Here is a 23,973-nt window from a genome sequence, read left to right on the forward strand (position 1 = left end):
CTATGTGGAAAATTGACTTGTTCAATTTTCTTCACTTTAGATTTTGTGCAGTGTTTTTGCTTAACACAACAGTTCTGAAAATCATTTTTTAATTCCAAATAATTTTAAACATTGGTAATATTTAGATTAACTTAACAATTAACTTTGTAGTGTAATTGTAGATTCCTATGTAAAGAGAAGTTTCACTAATTAGTTTAATTTATTAATTTATGTGAAAGAAACTTGTCAGATCTATTTTTTGTTATACTCCAATAAGGTGTTTGTGAAAAATCTAAAGTTATAGGTCTCTATAAAAATCTCACAATCTTTTACATGCCTGTAAATGTTAACAGACAATAGATAAGACATATCATAAGCAAAACACAGTAGACAAAGTCAAGTGATGAAATCATACGCAATTGAAAAACAAAAAGCTGATTGTAGAAAACAAATAACTGATTATCCATGCCTATCTTCTAAGTTTTCCTGTTCAAATTTTGTCAAAACATTGCTAACATACTTACTTCAATGAAGTAATGTTACACTGATACTGCCTGAACCAGAGATGTGCATCCATTTCAGGTTAACATCTCTTGATTGAATCCGTTTCTCAACAGCATGTATCTCAGGATTGTAATTATGTCTTAACTTTCTTAATTTTCTCTCCTGTGGCGTTGGTTAGATGAACAAATCTCCCCGTCTTCTATAAGATTATTATATGTTGGTTTTGATTTTTTGCTTTTAAGGATTTTTTTATACCTCCAATTAATTCCAGTTCTGTGAAAGGTACAATTATTTGGCAGTGCTTAGTGTTATTGATCCTGTGTGTTTTCTGTTGTAAATCCAACTGGAGTTGCTCAATATTTTGTCTTGGGCAGCAGCACGTTCAGGAGATTTCCCTGATGCCAAATCTGGCATAGCAGTTATACTCAGATCTCACCACCATAAAATAGCCACTTATTCACTTTTATAAACAGCTAAAAATTATTATTATTCTTTTTCAAATTCTAGTTCATTCCTAAATACATTGTCTATAGTCAGTAATTTCTTTCCAGATCAGCCAGATTATTAATTTTTAGATTGTTCTTTTCTTCACTTTACATGTAAAAGTCATTGCTTCTAGTACTTTTGCTGGCTTCAATTAGCACTCCTATGGATTTTGGTTTACAACATTAGAAAAAAAATGTTTTTTTGTTGATTAAGAAATAATTTGGTTTAATCTGAATTCTTTATGTTTTACAGACTTTGATGTCATCTTTTCTCCTCTTGCAGCTTATTTAAGAGGGACTCAAGAATATTTATTTTAATGTTAACTGCCATCCCCACTCCAGCTACAGTCATACCAACATTAGAAACAGTATTTAACCCATTTCACACAAATATATGCATTTCTCCAAATATTTCGTACAACTTAATGAGCAATAAAGCCTCTTTTAAGTTGAACACCATATATATATATATATATATATATATATATATATACGTAACACGTGTTATACGTATACGTGGTTTCTACTACGTATGATGTTAGCACTAGCACTTTTCGACATAAACACAATGTCTACAAATTTACAAAAATTAAAATGTGATGTGTTATATGGTGAATAATAGTAATTTTCAAGTAGTAGTAAATTTCAGTAATCACTAAATAAAATGTCAGATATCCGTGTAATAAAAAAATATTGGATGAGATTTGATTTGGGTTTGGTTTATTATTTTTATGGGAATCAGCAAGATGTTTCAAGGTTTGCACAGAAATGTTGTTCATTGGTTTTATAGATAACTTGTATTTCAACAAAATAAATACAATTTTTTTGTTTAATAGGGGAAGTATTAGCAAAGAAGATGAAACGTGAAACTGAAAGGAAGGAGAAAGATCGGAGTAGAAGTCGCAGTGGAGATAGAAGAAGAAATAAATCTAAAAGATCTGATAAGGATAAGGAAAGGTCAAAGAAAAAGAAAACCTTGCCTAACAATTGGAATGAATTTAAAAAAGAAGGACATAAAATACGACACTTTCGCCGTTTCAAATTTGAAGTTGAGAAGGATAATCTACGAGAAAAGAAACGTCACAAAAGAAGTCGTAGCAGGTAAATAATGTTACTTTTCAAACCTTTACTAACAGTTAATAAACATTTAAACTCTTGTGAAATATTTTAGATTGTCTACTAATTTGTAACTCCTGAAAAACAATAATTGAAAATTCAAAGATTTTACAAATCTGGAAAAGTTATGAAACTCTTGTGGAAAAATACAAATACTAGGGAAATATTCTCTATATAGAATCTTGATAGTATGTTCTATCAAATTTTATATATTTATTCAAGTTATTACTGCAAAATGCATTAAAATATATATAAAAAAACGTCAAATATATAAAAAAGCAAATTTTATGTATACTCAGAATGATTGATGTATATATTTGTAAAATTAACTTACCAATCTGACTGTATTTAATTTTGTCGTTAACAGCCTGTACAAAATAGCCATCAATATACTATGGGAATTGTGGATTTTATTCTAGGTCTTTTGTATCTCTAAAAAGAATATAAAACACTCTATAATTTTGTTGTAATCATTGCTGTTAAAGGCATTGTTGGTTGAAGTTCTAATTACAATTGTTTTCATAAATTCTGTTGCCTTGCCTTTGGAATATGCATGATATTTGTTAATGTGAGATAAGTTTACAGTATTTTTATCTATGAAAAAATAAGTAAGCTACAACCAATTTTCAGCAATTGCTAACTGTATAGTACATTTATTCCTTGATTATAAGAAACAGAAAGTGAAAAACGACGATTAAAAATACGTTTTAAATAATAACAATAATGAACATGAAATAAATTATGTTCAGGCCTTTAGCACTTATTTAATATTATTCATTATTTAATTATGAAAATATGTTTTAAAGAATGTTTTGTGTGTATAAAAGCAATACAATGTTCATGGTTTTTATAAGCAGCTTTTATAATATATAAGCCTGTTTAAAGATATTAAAATACAGTTTTATGGCTTTATTTCACAAATATTTGTTGGGAGAGTGTCTTCAGATCTCCTTTTCTCAGATATCCGCCAGTAAAGTTCCCCTCCCCTGAGCAAGAATCCTAGCTACATTGCTGACTGATTTTGTTATGTAGTTAATATTTGGAGTTTTGGGTCTATCTAAATACTTTACAGTCACATGTGAAATCACTGACTGACTACGGTATACAAATTCTAACATACTTCTAGAAGGTCTAGAAAAATGAAATTTGGTATGCAGGTGGCTTTTGCTGTGGAACCGTTATAACTGAAAACAAAAAATTGAATGTTTTTGACCCCTAAAAAAAATTCAAAACAGTGAGAGTTTTTGTAGAGGACCATTAGAGGTCTAATTAGAGTTTATAGCTCAAATCTTATGTCAGATTCAAATACCGAAATTAAAATTTCTACTAAAAGGTCCTGTTACTTTTTTGTCATTAACAACTAAGCCATAAAACACCCTAAAAGTCTGAATTTGTTATAACACATATTAATATTTAAACAACGCCTTATAATGCATTTATCTTTTTAATGTAACACAATGGTCAAGTTATAAATTACTTAGCTTACTTATTCTGCTCTATTTTACTCTCCAATCCGGCTAACTCTTGAATTTTATAAATACCTATCCAGCAGTCACTTTTTTTCTTGTTTAGCCTTTTTAAGTTAACTCCCTGTCTTACTTGCAATTTCCTACTGGGTTATATAATTCTATGGTCAACTTAATTCTCTGATTTGGTAACTGTTATGTATATCCTCTTAGATATCATTCTTTTCGTTAGTGTTTGAATCTCTTTGTGTACATATTTCCCTGATTTCTCAAATGAAGTTAACTTCTGATCTCAACAGAGTCATTTTAATCCCCCTATATACCAAAACTCCTTGGTAACTTTATCTCCTTGGTTACTTTGAAACTCAACATACATAAATTATACTACAGGTCCGAATGGGAACGTTTAGAAATGTTAATACACACTATGGTCTTTATAACTTCCTGGGAAACCTCTTGTGAGATTTCAGCTTACTACCTACTTCAGCTTATTCACAAATTCGGTTAAGACCACATCAGGGGCCAGGGAGTGTAGCCCCATGTGAGTAGAGGGCAAGTATGTTTTATTACTCATATAGCAACGGAAGTGTGAATTGAATTTAATTGAACAACCATTATTTAAATAAAATAAATCATCTAATGTAATTAATTTTGTACAGAATCTCCAAGATATGTGTTACAAATAATATGAAAATCTTACTGAATATTTTTAGGACACTAGCTAAAGAATTTCATAGGGCTTGACACCTTTCTTCACAATATATAATGTAATCACTCTATAATAAATCTTCTGATTTTGAAATGAAAATAAATAAACTGTATTCATGTTGTTCAAATTACTAGTTTAGGTAGTTGATTTTTGAAGGGCACTACCAATTCCATTAAGGATTTATGTAGTTGTATTTTTTGTTTTCAGATCAAGATCAAGAGATAGATCAAAGAAAGATAAAAGTCCTTCCAAAAAAGGAAGCCGGATTAATCTACTAGAAACACCTATGATTGTCAAGAAGGTATTCAATTATTTTATTCTTTAAATGTTTTAATGATCAGTGAAATTACAAAATAGATCACCCTGATACCTGTAATCTATAACTTAAACAAAGAAAGGTTAATAAAATCCTGGGACCAGGCATGGCTGAGACTAAGATAGGGAATTAGGAAGACTTACCTAAATTGAGCATTGGTAAGAAGTGTGGCCAGTGTCATAATACACAATAAACATTTGGCCATTACAAATGGCGTTCTCAGAGTAATCGAGAGAATATATAGTTAACATATAAAAAGGTAGGTTAAACTGCTACCCAATTGTTACACAGTCACATAAGTAGCTGATGCTAGTTTTCACAACACTATTCTTGGATCAAACAGTATTGATACCCGAGTTTGAAAGCTAAACACAAACTAACCAGTACAGCTTAAAATAACGAGAATTACATTAAAATTTAGCTTGTTTATTTCTGTGTTTAGACATACAAAGGATATAATTTACAAACGATAACTGCCAGTTTTTATGTCAATAAAAGCAAAAAAGAGTATGAAGTTTTGGCACTCTTCAACGAATCTGCAACTTTCAAAATTCATAACTTAGAAACTGTTTGATTAAAACTTTCACTGCAGCCTCCTCATTTTGACTTTCTTAAACTGCTGCCCGTTTTAATGATTTTTTAAAATAAATATAATTTTTTACCAGTTATAACAAAACCATGGGACATACATTTTTTTTCAAAGCTGAGTTCTTCTTTCTACAAAAAATACTAATGCATAAATATTTCAAAACAGAAAGTCTTGTTTTAAAACATAAAATTGTGTTTGTGTAAAAAATAAAAAGTTGACAAAAAATCACCATGTACTAGTCTATAAAATAAATATATTTCTCATTATTATTTGCTGTATTCAGTATTTTAATTACTGTCAATATAGCTACAAATATTTACAATTGAAATCCACTTGTTTAATTTTTTTTATTGTGGGGCCCTAACCCACTTTTTCCAGGGTCATCATCAAAATCTTCATCAGAAGCTAGCTTTAAATAAAGAAAAAACTGTAAGATTCTGTAATAAACCATTTATTTATAAAAACACAATGTTACAAGTTTTTATTACTATTATGCTAATATTTGCTTTTTTGAGTAAAAAATAATGTCAACAATTCCATCGGTAGGAAAATCAGGATCATTATCTGTGTCATCTTGGAATAAATCATCACTTTCACTGTCACTTGAAAATCTGAGTAACCCTTCTAGCACTTGATTGTCTTCAGTACTGTCACGATTTATATTACTTATGTTTACAAATTCAGGGGTACTTCTGCTAACAAAAACCAATGAATTTTTCTTTCTTTTAAAAAAATTTCATAATACATATGCAATGTTTAACAGATAAAACATTGATCATGAAAGCTATATTTTTGTTACAGGAATTTGTAGGGAGAGTATCCTAATTTTGAGATGTATAATCTGTCCTTACAGTTCAGGTGTTTAAAATTGCTATGGACTATTCATTAGAACCCAAATAGTTATGATTTGTGTCATTAATTTGTCACAAAATAAATTTGAGAAAGGCTCTTGCTATTGCGCTAAATGTTTAATAAATAAATATATAATATATATACATTTTTATTTAATAAAAATGCAAACCTTATCTGCCAAAAATTATTCTTAGAAAAAAGGGTTTAATTTTGGTTTGAAATGAAAATTATATAATAAAGATAAAGAACACCTCAAAACATTTTTGTTTGTTGTATGAAGGAACAAAGTTTGTGGCATATTTATGCATTTTTTATATTAGTTTTCTAATTCATTGCTTCATTGATCTGTGGCTATTCTCCTGTCTTTGTATTAAGCTATGTGTGTTTTGAAAATGTGTAGCATCATGAGGCACAACAAGCTCGGGTAACAGTTTACCCGAGCTTGTCACACACAGGTACTAATTCTGAGTAAACTCTATCTGGGGCACACAAGGGGGAGTTCAAGTGGCTCTAGCCCCAATGAAATATGAAAAGAAAATATTATAAGGAAATAAGGACTTCGGCTTAAAATCTCTCCACTCAGTCTGCATTCATCAGGCTGCCTTAAACCCACCTTCATCAGATTTTTTCAAAGAGGGCCATGTCCTGTCAGTATCCCAAGTACTACTCTTCCTTGCTTAGATTAAGGAGTTTTGATCACCCTTTATCATATAGAAAGAAACATTTTTCATTGAATACCTGAGTTCTGAGGCCTTTTAAGTCTCAGATCCAATCCTCTTTTCCCTGACATTTAGTAGAGCTTTACTGTTGGAGAAGGCTACTCCACAGCTCTGTTCTGGTCCTACCAAAAGGCTTTCAAAGCCTAGAAATGCTTTATAATGGCCAGCACCCTGGCAAGGACAACGTTGTTCTTTGCCAGTTTATTTAGTTCATCCGGCATTCCTTTCTTTGAGTCAAAGGAGCAGGCTTCAAGTGCTTTTAAAGCTGCCTGACTGTCTGATAGTATTTTGTTATTTAGTATATGTATATTCAACCGTAAGATACAACTTTTGCATATATTCTACTCTTCTAGTAGTAACTACCCAATAGATTGTAGAACTTTACACAAAGTACTGTTGTTTTATCATTAAAATATTGTATCATGCAACAAGTTAAAATAATGGTGTCGTGCAATTACTGTGAATAAATTATTTAATCAGTTTGCCTTATGTCATTTTTGTGATTATGTATTTCCTCTGTGAAGTGCATCAGTTAATCCTTTGAGTTTTGTGTGGTATTGGCTTTTCCGACACAGTAAAAAACCTTTTAAATAGCCAGTGTCCATTGGCTCAACAATCCGTATTTAGACAATATTTAATACCGTACACATTTGAAATATCCGAGTAACCAGCTGCATTAAATATATTTTGTTATATCAATTAATGCTCTCTTTTTAGTTTTTTCCTCATAAGTCTTTGGAATGATAGTTAACTATGATGTTGTAATTCCTCTGAACTGATGAATTTGTCGGATGTGAATTACACGTTTGGCGAGTAACACTGTTTACTTTGTTCCTTAATTGTGTTTTCATTCCGTACAATCAAAATTAAGAGCATTGTACAATTTACATTTAATAGTTCAATAATATCAATATTTATATTTGATGTTTCCGTATCGGTGAGGTTTTGTTTGTTTTATTGTTTCCAGCATTGCTGCTAATTCATAAAAGTTTGACAATCTATTGTTGACATTTGTTTATTGTAGAAAAATATAATGTTATACACGGATTTTGTTTATAATTTCATGACCTTACACATGGTATAGCTAAAAATAATTAATACGCACAATTTTTAATGAACCTTAAAAGTTTATAAAAAAATTAAAACAAATTTGTACTGTTACATATTAAAATATTTATTTAATTTTTACAAGAAATTATATGCATTATGTTTTTTATTCTATGGCCAAAAAAGAAAAATAATAAAAATCTGTCAAGTGGTTATTGAACAATTTTTTTCCAAATTGCTTGCAAATGTACAAAAATTAGGCTACCAATTTAAGGGGATATATAACAAAATAGCAATGGCTTTCAAAGGGTTCAAGTTGTTTTGTCATCTGTGAACAAGAATACCAAAAGAAAATAGAGTCCTGCAAAACAGTAAAAATTTTCATCCTTACGAATCATGTGAATGTTTTCTAAGTACACTTAAAATATCCAATTGTTGATTAAAAATTTTGCCATTTTTTGATTACTCATTTTGGTAACATGAAATTTTGTAGTACTGGTGTAATCCATTGATTCTAATTAACAAATAAATAGTTTTTGTACAATAATATTCAGCATCTTGGCTGGAATTGCTACTGGATCATTGTGAGACAAAAACACTCAAAATAAATATTGTAATGTGTGTTCCCACTTTTGTCTTGCAATTATTGTATCCGAGCATTATGTGATCAAATGTATTTTTCTTATTTTTAATATGATATAAACAAAGTTTAAAATTGTTTTTATTAAAATTACTTATATGTGAACTTTCATAACAACCTCACATATAAACTAAAAGGTTATTTTAATTTTATAACTAAAATTAGTGAATTATCTGTGAGAAAAAATTGATTAGTAATTTATTAATCTGTGCAGGTATTGGTGGCAGTTGATGTTCGTGGGACAAAAGATGTTGAGTTCCCAGAGTACCTAGTGCGTTATACCAAAACAAGGCCTCCTATAAACTACTGTGAAAATCCCAGCCAGGCCACCTATCATCTTGTCAATCGCAAACAGATGATGTCAACTTTACCAAGGGATATTGAGGAGATAATTGTACATTTTCTTAACAGTATGCGGCCTAAACGGTGAATATAGCAATTAATTAGTATACAAGTCTGCTTTGAATATTTATTTGCTTGAAGTTATATTGTGAAGCAATAGAATTTATTGATTATTATTGCAATAGAGTTTAATATTGTATTGACATTTTTTGTTTTTTGTAAGTGTGTTTTCATATGCCATTCATGTGTGTTTTTTTTGATACTAGGCATAACTGCTAAATGGAATAAAGAGCAGTATATCCATAAAATATGGAGCAAAAATAAATATTTTATAAGTTATGTTTATATAAGAATAAAAAATGGACAACAATGTGCCATATGACGTAAAATTTATTTGAGTGGCTTAGCAAATTGAAATATACATGTATTGTATTTCAAACTATTTATACAATAATAAGGAACAAGAAAAATATATAAAATAAAACAATCAATGTTTTTGAAAAGTTATGCCAGACTCCCTTCAACTAAAACAAAATCTAATCATAACAGTAACAAAATATTAAACAAAGTAGTTAAGTTTTAATCACAAATTAAGACCCAAGTTAAATCTTGATATCTACTCTTGGATCAAAAAATTGATTATGTAGCTATCCGAAGGTTGATTACAAACTAATAGAGCTACAATAACTGGAGTTATATTAAAATTTAGCTTGTTTATTTCTGTGTTTCTACATATATATCTGTTTACTAACAATAACTTCCAATTTTTACATCTATGACAATGCGAAAAGTAGCGGTTTCTAGCGTTTTTCAACCAAACTGCAACTTTGAAAATTCATAACTCCGAAACATGTGATTTTTATACAAGATATATGCAAATGTGCTGTAATTGAGTATGTAATTTTTTAGAATAGCATGGGAATAAAGTTGTTACTAAAATATCATTTTAACTTTTATGCTTGACTGAGTTCTTAAAATTCGGCATTAGTCACGTCTTGGAGCTCATAGTTACTATCTTGAGCATGTAATTTTGTAAACCACTATTAAAAATTTTTAAATTTTTAACACAGATTAAATTGAGCAGGTTTTGTCAATTGACTGTAATCAGCGGCAACTGCTTGTTTTATCATGTAAATCATAAGACTGCCCAGCGCTGTGTTGCCTTGTAGTGATAACAAACTCCTGTATGTTTCTTCGGTGGTCTGTTGTTGCTGCTGCGAAAGTCAAGTCTGACATATTGATTTAATGTACTTGGAAAATGAAATAGAACATCACCCATCTAAAATCATATTATGTTACCATTTCACAACTATCTAACCATTTTACACAATTATATTACATTCTTTTTGAAACTTCATGTTTTTAAAATATTATAATATATGACAATATGTTAGAAATATTGTTTAACTGAACATTTAAATTTATTCTGGCTCAACATTTATACAATTTTGATAAAAGATAAACACAATGTTTATTATGTAGAAAATCCTGTAACCTATTTAATCTAAATGGTGTTACAGATTAAGGCAGAAAAACAAAGTTAATGAAGTGAATGAGGGGGTGAAGAATTTTGTCGAGCCTTTTAATCCATGCCGAGATGTGGGGGAAATAATTACTTCTGGTGACAAAACTTTCCTCAATGATGAAGAGGTTTGTAAATCAGAAGTCTCTGATGTACAACATGAGGCTAGTGATCTGAAAATAGATTTAAATAAAGAAGAAGTAAATCTAATTCTTGATAGTATAGCTAAAGTCAATCCAAGTGGAAATATAGTTGATGAAAATAATGAAAGTGAGGAAATGAAGAAAATGAATAAAGAAGAAGAAGAAGAATGTGTTAGCATTGATCCAGGGGAATCAGATGAAGTAGCTGATAGTAAAGTTAACAGTGAAGAAATTAAATTAGCAAAAGAAAGAAATACAAATAGCAACAAAGATGATGACAGTAAGATTTGTAATCTTGAGCATCGCAGCTGGTATCAGAAGATCAGTGATTGGATGTTTGTTTCTATTCCCTTACATGAAGAAGACGATATAGAAATTGAGGAATTGGCTTTATTACCAAATGTAGTGGAAGTTGATCAGTATAATGACAAAGAGTTAAATTTAGCTGAAGAAAACTTTGATCAAACAAATAATTACAAACCTAGGTCTCGTAATATCAGTCAAAGTAGTGTGAATGTTATTAATGAAGAGCTAGAACCTATAATTAAATCTGCAATTCGATCCAAGTGGGATAGTGACTATGAAGAGTCAGAAGAAGAAAACAAACTTGAACATGTTAAAGAAGCTAAACCTGTTGAACTTGAATCTTTTCCTGAATTTGTTGAACAGGACAACTCCAAAGTAAAACATGAAAATCTAGACATTACCAACGATAATTTGGGTGTGGTACCAATGGAAGTTGAAGAAGATGAAAAATTTGAAGATAGAAGTGATAGTATGAAGTTTGTTGACAGCAAGAGAACAAGTGAAAATTCAATAGGAGTACAACAAGAATCAGAGGAAGGAAATAAAGCAGATCCTCCTGATGTTGTAGAGAAACTTGCCTCAGAATATGAAGAGTTCATGAAGATGCTAGGTTCTGAAAATCAACCGGATGAAACTGAAGAAGTAGAAAAAGTAGCTAAACTTGACGATGCCAATCTGGAGAATAAGAATAATTGGGAAGAGGAAACTAGTGAAAGAGAAGATTTTACTCACAATGACTCTGTATCAATCACCGATGATTTACAAGTTCAAAATGATTCCCAAATCCCAGAAGGGCAGTCTGATGAGCCTATTTTGGCAATGGAAAAAGATGTTTGGGAAAGAAAGAAAACATTTTCGAATAGATCAAGATCAGTTAGCTCTTCACGATCTCTTGATTTTAAAAATATTGAAGAGGCAATATTATTAAAGCACAAAATTCTTAACGAAGCTCTGCGCAAAAAGAAGAAAACCAAAGTACAAGGCTCTAAAATAAAAAAGAAATTGAAAGGTAAACTAAAAAAATCCAAGAAACGCAAAAAACAATCAAGCAGTGAGTCTTCAACTTCTTCTAGCTCCAGCTCATCTTCATCTTCATCATCTTCTTCCTCGTCTTCCAGTGATGACTCTTCAAGTGAATCTAGTTCAAGTTCTGGTAGTAGCTCAAGCTCAGACAGTTCCATAGATTTAAAAAAATTGAAAAAACATAAACTAAAAAAATTGAAAGCTAAACTGAAGCGTAGGAAGAAAAAGAAACTTGAATCAACTAGTGATTCTTCTGATTCTAGTAATGAAGAAAGCAAATTAAAAAAAAAATTGAAGAGGAAGTCTAAAGACAGCAAATCAAGAAAGAAAAAGATTAAGGAAAAGACATTAAAAGGAAAGAAAAACAAAAAATCTAAAGATAAAATTCATACTGAAGACGCTTTACTTGACTATTCGGTTTTTAAGAAACGCCAGAAAAAGAAGAGAAAAAAATATGACATTGAGGAGGATACTGAAGATGTTCCAACAAAGAAAAAAAGTAAACTAGATGGTAAACTAGAAGAAGCATCAAAAATACATAAGAAAAATAAGACAGGAAAATCTAAGAAAACCAAAGGTGGAAAGGAAAAGAAGAAAAATGATGAAGAATTAAAAAAAGATGAAAGCACACTAAAAGAGGATGTTTCTAAAAAGAAATCTTTGAAAGATAGATCAAAGTTTTTAGTCATAGATAGTGAAGAAATTGATAAGAAATTGTTGAAAATGAAAAACAAAGATAAAAAACAGAAGAAAGGTGAGAAAAAACAAAAAGATATTTTTTTAGGGTTTGGAGAGAGCTTGAAACCCTCTAAAAACACTAAATGCATTGATGACATTAGTGATAAAACAAATAGCATTAAAGTGAACAAGACTGGGATAAAAATGTCTGAAGAAGATTTTGAAATTCCCCTTAAAAGGCCTACTGAGTTTCATAAAGATGCAGAAATAGAAGGAAATGAAGATGTCACTCAAATTGAAAATAGAGGAGAAAGAATGTCTTTTTTAGGGCAAAGTAGGAGGTTGACTGAGGAGGACTTTGAAAAGGAATTTATTGAACAGGTCCCTACTGAATCAGCCAAACTAGACATATTGAAAAACAAAGCAGATATTTTGCAAGAACCAAAGGAGCCATTTAAGTCTCTAAATGCAATTGAGAAGAAAGAAATTGACAAATCTAAAAAGAAATCAAAAAAAGAAAAGAAAAAGAAGAAAAGCAAAGAAAAAGGGATAGAAAAGGATGCTAGTGCTATTAGAGTAGGAAATAAAGAAACCAAGAAAAAGAAAAAGAAAAAGGAGAGAAAATCAAAAAAGCCGGATATACTTAGCAAAGAACCATTGATACAAAAGAAACATTTTGATTCCAGTGTTGCAATTCTTGAACAGTTTGCTCCACAAAATGTGTCAAGTGGTTCTAATAACAAACATTCTGATATGTTACATCCACTCTCTCAAGAAGAGACTGATAAGATGGATCAGAACAAGTTTGGAGCTAAGGGTCATGAATGTGATCGTGACCACTCTAACTCAAAGTTGAGTTTATCTCCTTCAAGAAAATGTGGACCAATGAATGACTGGAGTGATGACAGTGAGACACGTGGAAGTTTTTTAAAACAGATAAAGAATAGGGATGAAAATGTGTCTGGTGAAGTCTTAGGCAGTATTGTAAACAAAACAATTGGTACGATAGTCAATAAAACAGTAAGTGAACTCACCTGCCCTATGTTTGATTCTCAAAGTGGTGATGGAGATGATGAGACGTTCAGTTATAAAAAACAGAAGAAGGGAGAGTGTGAGAGGAAAATGGAACAACTAGATGAAGACTTTCGAGTTGGTAGAAAAAGTAAAGATCAATCAATATTTTTTGAAAGGGAAGTTGATTCTATTGAATCAAATAACAAACTTCGTAGTAACATTGCTGAGAAATTGTCTAAAAAACAAATGAGCAGTGGTTCTAGTCCAAATGTAAGTGAGGACTTAAACTCTCATAGTAATAGCTTCATTCTTGAGAAAGAGACGCAAACAAAAAATAGTGTAAAAGGGATTTGTGGATTTTCTGATTTTGAACACATTAATAAAGTATCAGAAAAGTGTATAATATTGAAAGAAAATGATCATTCTGAAAGATACAGTCCTACATTGGACATGGATGCAATTTCTCCCACCAGTAATGAAAAGATTAATAGTGATATGTCATTGGACAGTGAGCCAGAAAATTCACAACTAAATAAAATTGAGTCTGGTATAAATATGTTGGATATTCCTTTACCGCCTTGTGGAATTCCAGTGCCATCAATGATACCTCCACCACTTATGCCTGTACCAGCACCAGTTCCACCTCCTGTTATGCCTGTTCCTCCACCTACCTTCAAAAATATCCTAAATTTGCCATTAAAGTCATCTTTAACATCAGAACCCAAAACTATATCTATTGTTGAAGAACATTTGAAAAATACTGAATTTCAAACAACCGTGTCTGAGCTAACACCTAATGCAGGTGCAAAGTCGTTATTTGCAGATCCTTTAAAAATTCCAATGACAAAGAAGCTGAATTTTGGTAAACCTACTCCGAAACTGAAACCAATAAACATTTTTGAAGATGATGAAGTAGAAGAAGGAGAAGGAAGTGACCAACAGTGTTTAAGCAAAATTCCTCTTGATGTTCATACCAATCAGGAAAAATCTAATTTAGACACAGCTGTAGAGAAAGCTGAAAAGAGATTGAGAGGTAAAATACACCCTAGTAAAATGGATACACCAATAGAAAATTCACCATCATTGTTGGTCCACGAACAAGCTGTTCAAATGAAAGATAAAAATAATACTACCCTGCAAATAAACGACTCTTTAAAACAACTCCAAGTTACTGGAAATTTAACTTGTTCTCAAAATCAAGCAGGTGAATCTTTACTCAGTGAAATAATGATATCTCAAAAGACGAATGATCAAAACACATTTCTTAATTTGATTTCTGCAAATCCTGATGTAGAAAATGCAAGAGACTCTTGGGGTGATACTGTGGAAGCAATGACTGATTTGAACAATATAAAGAGTAATACTGGAATAAATAATGACAAACAGAAAGAAGATGTAGATACACCTACAGAGGAGGTGACAGTTAAAGAAGAAATCATATCTGATGACCAGGATAATGATGAAAATATTGATAGTTCAAATTTTGACTCAAACCTAGAAATTAAACAAGAACCTGAGAGTGATTTATCTCAAGAAGTACCAATAGAGAAAGTACAAACAGATGAACAAGATGTTGGGGATGTAGAAAGAAGTAAATATTTTTCAGAAGAAGAAAGAAAAAAGAAGGAATATGAGGATTATCGTAGCTCAAGAAGAAGAGAATCATCTAGAGAGAGACGTGACAGGTCAAGGAGAGATTCTTCAAGAGATAAAGATAGAAGAAGAAACCGATCTCGTTCAAGATCGAGAGATAGAAGACGGGATCGATCTAGGGAAAGGCATCGAAGGGACTCTCCAGATAGAAGGAGTAGAAGACGAGATAGATCTAGAGACAGAAGTTTCAGAGGATCCTCTCGAGATAGACGGAGAGAGAAAAGTCCCAGAGGAAGAAGAGATCCCTCAAAAGAACGAGAAAGAAGTCCAAGAAGAACAGAAAGTTTGATTGAGATTCGTTCTTCAACATCTGAAAAACGTGATACAAGCCGAAATGACAGCATATTAGAGGAGAAAAGGACAACTGAAACATCGAAGTTAATAGTAGAAAAACACACAAAGCCGAATAGTCCCCATAGATCTCTTAGTCCACATAAAAACAAAAGCAGTCCTTACAGATCTCCAAGTCCGTCAAAAAGATCTATTAGCCCATTGCTGAAATCACCTCTATATCAAAGGAGACCACACCTTTCTCAGATGAACCGTTCACCAAGTCCTAAAAGATTAAGCCCATCAAAGAGAGCTTTGAATAGATCTCCAAGCCCCCGAAGACTACTCAGCCCTGCAAGACGACCTTCAAGTCCAATTAGGAGACCCTTAAGTCCTCAAAGAAGACCTTTGAGCCCTCAGAGAAGACCTTTGAGCCCCCAGAGAAGACCTTCGAGTCCCCAAAGAAGACCTTCGAGTCCCCAAAGAAGACCTATGAGCCCTCAAAGAAGACCTATGAGCCCTCAAAGAAGACCTATGAGCCCTCAAAGAAGACCTATGAGCCCTCAAAGAAGACCTATGAGCCCTCAAAGAAGACTTATTAGTCCTCAAAGAAGACCCTTGAGTCCACAAAGGAGAGCTAGTCCTCAAAGAAGACCTGCAAGTCCGCAAAGAAGACCGCCTAGTCCTCAAAGTCCTTACAGAAGCCCATATAGGTCACCTAGTCCTTATGTAAGGCAAAGTCCTTTGAAATTGTCAAGCCCAACTAAAAGATATTTAAGTCCTTCAAGAAGATCATCTCAACATCCATGGCGTCCTCCAAGTCCACCTAAAAGGTCTTTAAGTCCAAATAAACATTCTCCAAGCCCAGGGAAAAGATCATCTAGTCCATTAAGGAAGTCTTATAGTCCACAGAGAAGACCACTTAGTCCTTGGAGACCTCCAAGCCCTCCCAATACCCAAAAAGTTCCAAAAAATTCCCAATCTAAATCACCTCAAAGAAGTCTAGAATATTCTGGAAGAAATCCCTCACCGCTTGGATTCAAACGGAGCTTAGCTGACTCTACAATTAGTGATTCAGACTTGCCTCCTATTAAAAAAATCACAAGAAGTGCTATTCTCTCCCCCAAGAGGTTACCATTGGATGATCGTATAGAGCTTGAACTAGGAGTGAAAAAGAGCCCCCCTCCACCTCCCCCATCTAGTTGCTACCCGGGATACCAGTCTTTCTACCAGATCCCGCTCCATGATGATGGTCAAATACAAATGCAACCAGCTAGTCAGCAGCGGAGGAACACCAACCTGGTCCAACCTCCAAGACTTGATTTGGATGCTAGCCAGCAGCTTATGAGGCAGGGAAAATCTTCACAAGTTTTACAGGTAGGTTACAGTTTTTATATTCATAATGAGGAGACCATTAATTAAAATGAAATAATTTTTGACCATACCTATTTATTATTAGAAATATTTTAGCAGTTTATTTTAGGAATGTGTTTACCATTACATTATTTTAAAAATATCTTTATAGTGTATATAGGATAGTTTTTCAAAATGTTTTTAATTATAATATATATTTATCATGTTATTAACTCCACTTATAGGGTTATCTATATACGAGTATATTAATGTGATGAAAAGTAACTAAAACCCTGTTAAAAATCTTTTTATTGACATACACGTGTTTCAGTTTTTAACCATCATCAGAGTATATTAACCTCTAAATAAATAATATACAATTAGATATACACATGTGAACCTTTTAAATGTATGTTAAATTTAAATGACACAGTTGTAATTTTTTTTATTAGTAGTCTATATTTAATATTTTAATTTTTTCAAAAATTGGATTTGTCTTATTTTTCAGATTAAGATTTAAAATGTTATGAGGATCTTTATTATAATTTAGATAGATATGTAATTCTTCTTTTGTGTTTAATTTCTCTACTTTCCTTTCGATGTCTAAAATTTCCATGTTCTTTTCAATATTTGTGTAGTTATGGTCAGTTTCCAATAAGTGTTCAGCAAAATTGATTTTATTGTAGACATGTTATTTGTTTTCAAAGCTTGTATGTGTTCTTTAAACCTTTTATTAAAATTTCTTCCAGTGTGCCCAATATAATAGCTTTCACAGTCACTACAGTTAATTTTGTGTACTCCAGATTGTTTGTATAATTCTTGTTATTAAAATATTAAATACAGATTACTAAAAAAAAATTAAAACTGTGTCTTTTAAATTTAACATATGTTTAAAAGGTCCACATGTGTATATCTTATTGTTTATCTTTTTATTTAGAGGTTAATGTACACTGATGATGGTTAATCCTTTCAGGGCCAGGACCAAATATGAGATGTTGCAAATTTTTTTCACATCTCATATCCCCTTGTGACTAGTCAAAAGTGCCAGGCTAAAATTGGCGATTTTGCAGTCTCTTAGATTAAAATTTATAATTTTTCATAAAAATTAGAGAATGACCAGAAAGTTGCACCAAATTGCTCGTATAGATAAATACTATCAACAAAAAAATATATAGATGTAGTTTTAAGTAATTTAAAATAAAAAAAATAATGTTTTAATAGATTACATAAACAAATTTTTATTTTTTTTTGCAAATAACTAAAAAAGGAAAAATAATTTTACTGTGGGTAGCTATTTTATTATATTGTACATTTAGAAAGGAACAACCATACCAACATTTTGTGTTATTTCTTTGATGAATAAATTTTTTATGGCACATTTTGTATAAATACGCATAATTGTACTTCGCAACATTTTATAAGTGTTAAAGCAACTGACTCTTACATTGCAAGAAACTTAAAATAAATATTCACATTATGGATGTACCGGTAAACAGATGATTGTAGGATCCATAAACAGTTTCAATACAGTTAAAAAACACTATTTACCAAGAAATATTTACACAATTTTATTTGAAATTTATTTACACTTTTTCTATTTACAAATGTGCTACTTACAATTTCACTCCCGTGAGATCGCAAATTGTGTCATTGTAACTACTACACACAATAGCTAAGCATGTAACAACTAACACTACTAATATTTACAACCACAAAATGAAATAATGAAGAAGAATCTAGCATACAATAGTACGATTACACTAAAGCATAAAGAATTAACAACAAAAGATCGAGTCAGCTGATAATGTCACGTGACAATTACGAATTAAAAATGCATAGACCTCCAAAATAAAAATTATATTCATATTAATTATCTACAAATATACCAGGGAATAAAAAAACACAAGACTTTAAGCATTTGACGTTGTATTTATTTAAGAAAACGACGAATATCAAGGAGACTATATATTGCTGTCTGGCGCTTTTCGTGTATGTCACCGACGGCAATATTTTGCCGCCTGGCACTTTTCAGACGCGATCTATGGTGGCAATATATTGCCACCTGGCCCGGAAAGGGTTAAAAACCGAAACACGTTTATGTCAATAAAAAGATTTTTAAAAGGGTTTTAGTTACTTTTCATTACATTCAGATATATTTAATTGAGTATTAGCTAGTGTATTGTTCAATTCAATTCAATTGTAATTATACTATTACAAATTTTACACACACACATGCACTCACCCACACACAGACACACACAAACATGAAATTGTGTCAATAACCATAATAACCTAATATTTACAGACTCTTAATCTAGACCTGCACCTGTCAATGTTAAATATTAAATTAAATATAGGTTAAAATAATACATTTTAAGAATACATTCAGAGTTGTTGGAAAAATTCATTTAAAGAATACAATAACCTGGCAATTAAGTACCTTTTAAGCATAAATTTTAAATTCATAAAACTGTTTGTTGATAAAATACGAGTATCTATAGGTAAATTATTATACAATATAATGCAGCAACTGTTGGTGTTTTCCTGATAAATTCTAGTTTAAACTATGGGGCTGCCAACTGATTGCAGTTTCTAGTTGAATAATTGTGGACAGTGCCTAATTTAGGTAAACAGTCATTAGCTAGCCTTACTGCTAAGACAGTTTTTATTATATACAGCCCATAAATGGTTTGAATACCTGAAAAATGAAAATATTTTTTTCACTGACTCCTGCCTCAGTAAATTAAGCATACTACGTAAAGCTTTCTTGTGCAATATTCATATACTTAACAGATTTATATCACTAATTTATTTATTTATTTTTCATTTCATTTCATTTAGTTGCTCCTTACAATACAATACCAAAAGAAATGTGGCAGTAGTAAAACATTTTAAAGCCTCCAGCGTACAAAGTTTTGAAATAGATTTTAGTGCATACAGACCTGAAGATATTTTCTTTTGAATGGCCAGAAAGTGCCCTTTTCAAGTTAAGCTCTTATCTAGTATTAAACCCAAAAACATATTTTTTTATATTTTTTACATATGATTTTCACCAGTTCAGTGAAGCTCCCTCAGTCACTAAATTTTCTATTGTTCTAATTAGGGTACTATGACAGACACTGTCAAATACTTACAGAGGTCCATAAAGATATCTCAATATGGTCACTCTGGTGTCTGGCATCTAAAATTAACTCTAAAAACCTAATTCCTGCAGTAATGACAGACTTGCTCGATCTGAACCCATGTTGCTCATCATCAAATAAACAAATGGTGGTGGTGGTGGTTTCCAAAAATTCCACTAATCTGATATACATTACACACTAATACATTTCAGAAAGCGTTGGTAATATTGTTATATAAAAGTGGGTGATAAATTTGAGGATCAGTCGTATTCCCTTTCTTAAAGACTTTTAATTTTCGAAATGTTTAGACTGTTTGAAAATATTCCACATATTAAAGAAAAATTAACAATGTGTATTAATGGTTTAATCAATTCATATTTGCATGTTTAATGATAGTCTTCATTATAACCAGTAGAGAATTTAATTCTAAAAGATGATTTGACTTTGCAAAGTTCATTTTTGCTTAGAGGATTTATACAAAACCGCTGATTGGTTAATTGGTTTATATATAATAGCGTTATTGATGTTACTGTTTAAAAAGTTAAGAAGATTTAGAACTACACAATTATTAACAACGTTTATAAAGTAATTATTAAATATTTCACGTACTTAAAAAGGGATTGTAATAACATACTGTTGTTATGATCCATCTGATGATTGAAATAGGTATTTGCTAATACTTGATGATTAATAAAATTACTTCATGACTTACACTTTTCAAATATGAGGAAGTAAAATATGGGGAAAGTAAATTTTTACCAATGCAGCATCATAGTTGTGTAATTGTGTGAGGGTTGCATTAAGCAGTGTGAACAGGAAAAACCCAATTTTTAATTTGTAGTTCGAGATTTGTCTGCCTAAGTATGTTTTGGCAGTTAAAGATATGCTGCAACCATTTAACCACCTGTGTGCTTGTCGATCAATACTAGACTAGTTTTTGTCTCACAGCCAGCACTTAGGTTAGGTTATAATAATGATCTTTATTTGCCATAAAAAATGTACAACATTATTGACAAATTCATGATATACAGTCAATTCATTAAGTACAAAAAATGAAAATGGCTACAAATTAAAATAGATACAATACAAATACAAATAGGTAGATGGATAGGTACGATTTTTGTTCATCTACAAATCCTATTAATTAAAATTCCATATTTTTGGAGCTGAAGAATTAATTTAAATTGTAAAAATTGATTTTCCAACAACCAGGAATAGAACTTATTTTTTAAAATATTAAAAGGATTTTTGTTTAATGCTACAAGCATGTATAAAAACTTTTCTTTGTTATTTTATTAAAACTGTCCTTGCTATTTTATAGCCATAAAATAAAATCTTACAGTGGGCTAAACATTTGTAATAAAGAATATCTTTCCATACATGCCATGTTATGTCACATGTTTTTAAATTAATATTTGTAAATTATATTGCGTACTTATATTTGTACTGGTAAACTTCTTAACACATTTAAAATTAGTAAAATTATTACTATTTCTAAATCAGAGTCTAAAGCTGCAACGAGTAATATTAGATTTATTTCCTAGTTTATCTAGGATTTTGGAGAAGTGTATTAAGATTTTGTTGACCAACAATCTTCAAAATAATTAAATTTTGACAAAAATTTATCATGTTATTGCTGCACTTTTGGTATTAATACATTGATTGTTCAAAACTTAGGTTTAAAAACAAAGTATTTATACATTTTTTAGATCTAGCTGAGGCTTTTGACGCAATTTGTTGAATAACACTGCTCACAAAATTAAAAAAAATAATATCGGCACAATGATTAATACATACTTCTGGTTCATGAATTATTTTCATAAAAAGATGCAAGGAGTCTCAATTAATAGTATAAGTGATCCAGTAGAAGTTGAATATGGACTTGTGGAGGAAGCACCCGTTTATTACTGCTGTCTGTAATTTATAGTACAGGCCCAGTTTGGTTTCACCTATTGAAGGGTACTAACCTATTAACTCCACCGCAGTAAAAATTTTATACTGAAAAACTAAAAAGATAATGGCTTCCGGATAGTACCAAAGTACCATTGTTATTAGGCTTATGTACGTATTATAAGATATAATTAGAAATGTAATATGGAGGGTTAGCAGGAACCTGTATGTTGGTATCGACCCGTTCTCAAACATCACTAAAATCTGTGACAGTCACTAGAATAAGACATTGAATTTTACACCCTAACCCTTTCCACTGCACAAGCCCGTTTTTATAGATTTACGTATGGATATTATCGAGCACCATTACATTATCATTATAAGAAATTGTTTTCAATTTTCAATCCACATTTCAAATTTCTGTATCTGATATTTACAAAGAATTTTGAGTTCACATGAGTGATATAGAGGTTTTCCATGAGCACTAAGACTTGTGATTGGTTATGAAAGAATGGAAAAATCTCATCTTGAGGATATCTATAGAACTTATGTGGGGCTTAAAAATGTTGATTTAAATATTTTAACAATTCTGAATGTTATATTGTTATTAGTCCTTTTAATCTCAACGTCCATATTATACGGACGTCATAAAAATGGTGCTAACTCCCGACGTTCGGCGGACGTGCACTTATTATTATTTTACTGGCCACCTATTTTACCAAATGCTTTGTAATTCCACAGACTTAGGTACAAAGATGTATTGCATCAAAATATATTAGTTCGTAAAGTTTTGACTACATCTTTTGTCTGTCTGTGATTGAGAAATTCATCTCACTTGACTGCTCACTGATTGTGACAGACAGCAGTATTTCGCTATGTTGTGAATATTCCACCTTGCTTAATGTTATTAAGTTAAAACAGTATAAAGTACGGCAGTTAAATTTTAGTTTTTTATTTATTTCATTTGAAAGTAAGTAAAAGGAATCGTTCAAAGTCTCTCGTAAATGAAAGTACACCAATTATTTACAAGTGGTATGGATGTGGACAATAACAACGATTTGAGTGATGGCTATCTTTACTTTTCTGAAAATAATTTCTAGTGATGTAAATATCGTATTAAAACGTTTTTAATGTTTTAAATATGAGCTGTAAACAGTTTTAGTTATTATATCAGAAATAACGTTTGTTTTATGTGAAGTATTATGAATTTCAAATTTCATGTTGCATTTACTTGCACAGAAATGGTAAAAAGGAAAAATGACACATCCTTACAAAAATGTATATTACTCCTCTTGTAAATAAGGTAGGCCTATAATTTTTATTTCTTTAGATTAAGAATTAAATTTATCATAAAATAGATATTTGATAGCTGTATTTTATATTTCTGTAAACTACTTTTAATAAGAAGTAAAAAAAAAATGCTTAATAACTTAAAAATAGCCTAGATATGAGTTGTTTACAAAACTTGTACATTTAGTCTAAAATGGCTTGGTATTTTTGGCACATCATTTGATATAATGGTCAGGGTTAAAAGTATTGTGGTTATCCGTGAATTTCTGCAACTATGCTGCATAATTATCAAATTCTTTTCCTAGCAAGCACCTAAGAGGTAAGACGATGGACAAAGTCCCAATTTCTGTAATTATTGTTCCATAGTTATGGAGATTTTGTGATATCTCAATCAGAGGTTTTTGGGTTTTATATATATATATATATATATATATATATATATATATATATATATATATATGTGTGTGTGTATAGATTAGCAACATTTTTAAATTAAACATCGATAGTAGGTTATTCCTATTTATTTGTGGATGACACTGCTTTAGTAGTGTTTATAACACTATATAATTTGGCCACCAACTTCACAATCTTTAAAGACATAAGTTTTACATCTTATTGAAATATAAAAACCTGAGTGTTTTTGTGCTATAAAGGATATTTTAAAATTGTTATGTAAGGTTAATTTAAAAGTATTTAGCATTCAGGAATCAGATTTGCTTTATAAGGCTCCTGATGTTTGTTGTCTTTCATTTGCCTTGAAAGTACCAGGTACCATATCATAATAACTGAGGGCTTGATCATTAACGTCTCTGATATAAGGTAGGCTAAAGTAGCACCTTTGGTGCTGCCCCTTACTGCTGGTGACAAATGATAAACATCCCCTGGGATAGCAATTAAAATTGTAATTTTAAAGAAAAACTTTGGAAGGATAAATCTTACCGAATT

At 30.9% G+C, this 23,973-nt stretch overlaps 1 protein-coding gene across 5 annotated transcripts in view; it reads left to right on the plus strand.

The window, feature by feature from the left end:
• Positions 1 to 23,973, plus strand: part of LOC124368992 — a 165,636-nt gene that overhangs the window by 32,557 nt on the left and 109,106 nt on the right. For all 5 annotated transcript variants that reach the window (XR_006923031.1, XM_046826586.1, XM_046826587.1 and 2 more), the window contains 4 exons: positions 1,805 to 2,069; positions 4,467 to 4,560; positions 8,637 to 8,848; positions 10,285 to 16,750. Coding sequence is in view for 4 of the 5 variants with exons in the window: in XM_046826586.1 (XP_046682542.1) it covers positions 1,805 to 2,069; positions 4,467 to 4,560; positions 8,637 to 8,848; positions 10,285 to 16,750 (7,037 nt within the window). In the remaining variant the exon portion in view is untranslated. The remainder of the gene's footprint in view (positions 1 to 1,804; positions 2,070 to 4,466; positions 4,561 to 8,636; positions 8,849 to 10,284; positions 16,751 to 23,973) is intronic.

Source organism: Homalodisca vitripennis, chromosome X (assembly GCF_021130785.1).
Source record: "Homalodisca vitripennis isolate AUS2020 chromosome X, UT_GWSS_2.1, whole genome shotgun sequence".
Classification (NCBI taxonomy): domain Eukaryota; kingdom Metazoa; phylum Arthropoda; class Insecta; order Hemiptera; family Cicadellidae; genus Homalodisca; species Homalodisca vitripennis.